The sequence below is a fragment of the Drosophila persimilis genome, unplaced genomic scaffold, assembly GCF_003286085.1.
Source record: "Drosophila persimilis strain 14011-0111.01,24,50 unplaced genomic scaffold, DperRS2 tig00000793-arrow-arrow-pilon, whole genome shotgun sequence".
Lineage (NCBI taxonomy): Eukaryota > Metazoa > Arthropoda > Insecta > Diptera > Drosophilidae > Drosophila > Drosophila persimilis.
The window spans coordinates 159,671-162,985 of NW_020825354.1; the positions used below are offsets into that span (position 1 = coordinate 159,671).

Genomic DNA, 3,315 nt, shown 5'->3' on the forward strand with positions numbered 1-3,315 from the left:
ATTCCCCACACACTTAGTCGATCAGTATGCGCCACCTGGCGGAGTGAGCAAGATGTAACGCCGGAAAGTAATTCATTTGTGGAAGTAGTGGTATGGAAATAGCTAGAATATTCGCAATTAGGTAGAATGAAGATAATAGAGCTCGCGATTCCAAAAAGAGAGAGAGAGCATCCGGCACTCCAATAGCAATTCCGGCGTTTACGTATATTTACAAATAAAATATATTATATATATTTTTTGTCTTCTTTTTAATAATAAATCAATAGATCGGCACAAGAACTAAAGAAACAAGCTACGCGCATCAAAATATTTGTGTGAACCAAAGTGAGGGCCGCACTTTCACCTCCAGCGCCTGATAACCAACTCTATTGCTGGACGGGCACTCTTGGCTTTGCGTTCATCTGCCATTCGGCTGAGCAACAGATCGGCGACTGTGCAATCAAATGGAACTGGGCGATAGCTGCGGCTGCTCTTTGGTGTTATCGCCTCGCCTGGGTCTGGGTCTGGGTCTCTGCTGGGTTTAGTCTGTCGCCGTACGCCAGCCGACTTGCTACAAACTGCGGTACCACAATGAGCTGTCCCTATGCAGGAAACGGGTAAACTGCGCCGCGGGGCGAGACCACGTGCAGACTTTTTACTGAGTGAAGGGGTTTCCTTGCAGAAACGACCACGACGATGCTGCGGTACCGCTGTCCACGGAGGTGGGCAAGATCTACGGGGAGTACCTGATGCTCGACAAGCTGCTGGATGCCCAGTGCATGCTCTCCACGGAAGACAAGCGACCGGTCCACGACGAGCATTTGTTTATCATCACTCACCAGGGTGAGTCCCTGATCCAATCCAATCCGGTGGCCCACCACCCTCACAAATCTCTCTTTCGTTCTGTTGGCCAGCATACGAACTGTGGTTCAAGCAGATAATCTTCGAGTTCGACTCCATTCGCGACATGCTCGACGCGGAGGTCATCGACGAGACCAAAACTCTGGAGATCGTCAAGCGACTCAATAGGGTTGTCCTCATACTGAAAGTAAGACACTGGCGCAGGGGCCACAAATGATACCCAAGTTTTTCATTCGGCCTCCTGCCAGCCATATGTAAAAGATATTTTAATTGATACTTGGGACGCTCTGGATGATGAATCCTTTCATTTATTTCCGGTTTGCACAATGATAATCAAAGCTTATTCCATGTACCATGAAGGCCTTTGAACAATCTTCCAGATGATCGATCCCCTCTCACTTTCCAATCATTCGATTGTAGTATGTGAATATTCAGTCTGCTCAGCTGTTTAGGCCAACAAATGATCTTAAAAGTGATTGCCTACAGGCTGCTCTACAGGCTGAACGAATGAGCCAATTCAATAGCCTCTATAGAGAGGTTATAGGTTATAGAGTCACGTGTTTAAAAAAAAAACCAAACAATAAGATCAACGCGTTGTAAACCATTAATAATCTCTTTTGTTTTATTACAAAGCTGCTAGTGGACCAGGTGCCCATATTGGAGACCATGACGCCACTGGACTTTATGGACTTTCGAAAGTATCTAGCTCCGGCGTCGGGCTTTCAGTCACTCCAGTTCCGCCTGATCGAGAACAAGCTGGGCGTTCTTACCGAGCAGCGTGTGAGATACAACCAGAAGTACTCAGACGTCTTTGGAGGCGACGAGCAGGCTCTGAGCGCCATCAGGAGCTCCGAATATGAGCCCTCGCTACTCGAGCTGGTGCAGCGATGGCTGGAGCGGACGCCCGGTCTGGAAGAGAGCGGTTTCAACTTCTGGAAGAAGTTCCAGCAGAGCGTCGACCAGTTCCTGGCCGCCCAGGTAGAGATCGCCATGGAGGAGCCGGTGGAGCAGGCCAAAAACTATCGCCTGATGGACATTGAGAAGCGGCGCGAGGTCTACCACTCCATCTTCGACCCGGCCGTGCACGAGGCCCTCGTGAAGCGCGGAGATCGCCGCTTCAGCCACCGTGCTCTCCAGGGGGCCATCATGATAACCTTCTACCGCGACGAGCCGCGTTTCAGCCAGCCCCACCAGCTACTCACCCTGCTTATGGACATCGACTCATTGATCACCAAGTGGCGCTGTAGGTCCCCCTTTGCGTCGATACCGATTGCTCTTATTTAGCTGCTTTCCCCACTTTTTGCAGACAATCACGTGATCATGGTTCAACGCATGATTGGATCCCAGCAACTGGGCACCGGCGGCTCATCCGGGTATCAATATCTTCGCTCCACGCTCAGGTAATGGTCTGATCGGCGCAACGCTCATTGAACTCCATCACCATGTTCTTTTTGTGTGCTTCCAGTGATCGGTACAAAGTATTCCTGGATCTGTTCAACCTGTCTACGTTTCTGATACCTCGCGAGGCGATTCCTCCTCTCGATGAGACTATACGCAAGAAGCTCGTCCACAAGAGTGTCTAACGGTTGACCAATCCTATACAGACCCAAGAAAAATAAAGCTTTAAGTGCAGTTTTTTGTACATCCTCGTACTTTGTTTGACCTTGCTCTTACCCTTACCTATTCCTCGTCTGACTTAGATCAATTTTGTTGTACAAAAACATGGGTCTTGACTGCCTGAAAGTATGCTATCCCTATCGCGATCAACGATCAGTTGGAGAGTGTGCTTGAAATGGCATGTACAAAATACAAAGGAACATTTAGTTCTGCAAAGGGAGCACGACCTTTAAGCCTCAAATGGAAAATACATATAGGTGCATCTTCACCTGAATGAAGCTAATCGTAAGATGATGTTTCCGAGCTATGGACAAGCATCATTTTTCCCCCTACTTATTCGAAAGATCGCTTTAAAACTATGAATTTCTGGCTTAGAGAGATTGAAGAGTTTTAAGACACACAGAGAGTATAATGTACTCTCCTCTCCGATTAGATGCTCATCGGAGAACAACTTTCATACATGAAAAACACCCGAATACACTCACCGCTCATCTAGATTCAGAGGCAATAAAAACATAACCTTTGCCAGTGACCTTTCTGTAGCTGATAAGCAGGCCGCTTTTTGTTCTATACCTGGTATTCAAAGATTATGGGGGGTATATTCGATTCGTGTAGGTGTGTGTAACGCCTAGAAGGAAACGTTTCCGACCGCAGAAAGCACATATATTCTTGATGAGCCTCAATAGCACAGTCGATGTAGCCATGTTGGTCGCGATGGACGAGTGAAAATCTGTGATTCACGGAAAGAGAAGTCCTTCATGCCTTTCCCATAATTTGACTCGTTTCTTAGGAAACCTCTCAAGACACACCTAGTTTTAACAATTTCCTAACATATTTTTTATTATTGATAAACCTACT

The 3,315-nt window shown here is 47.3% G+C and overlaps 1 protein-coding gene across 1 annotated transcript; it reads left to right on the forward strand.

Annotated features, from left to right (window-relative positions):
* The first annotated feature begins 511 nt into the window (after positions 1-511).
* On the forward strand, positions 512-2,492 carry LOC6600786 (tryptophan 2,3-dioxygenase). The gene is made up of 6 exons (XM_002025773.2): positions 512-596; positions 662-822; positions 894-1,027; positions 1,474-2,083; positions 2,147-2,240; positions 2,306-2,492. Exons 1-6 carry the CDS (start codon positions 571-573, stop codon positions 2,421-2,423), a joined length of 1,143 nt encoding a protein of 380 aa, XP_002025809.1. The 5' UTR covers positions 512-570; the 3' UTR covers positions 2,424-2,492.
* Positions 2,493-3,315: the final 823 nt, after the last annotated feature.

Coding starts and splice junctions, on each gene's coding strand:
- LOC6600786 (XM_002025773.2), top strand. CDS start 571: ATGAGCTGTCCCTATGCAGGAAACGG. Junction 597..661: donor TGTCCCTATGCAGGAAACGG/GTAAACTGCGCC, acceptor GTTTCCTTGCAG/AAACGACCACGACGATGCTG. Junction 2,241..2,305: donor TATCTTCGCTCCACGCTCAG/GTAATGGTCTGA, acceptor GTGTGCTTCCAG/TGATCGGTACAAAGTATTCC.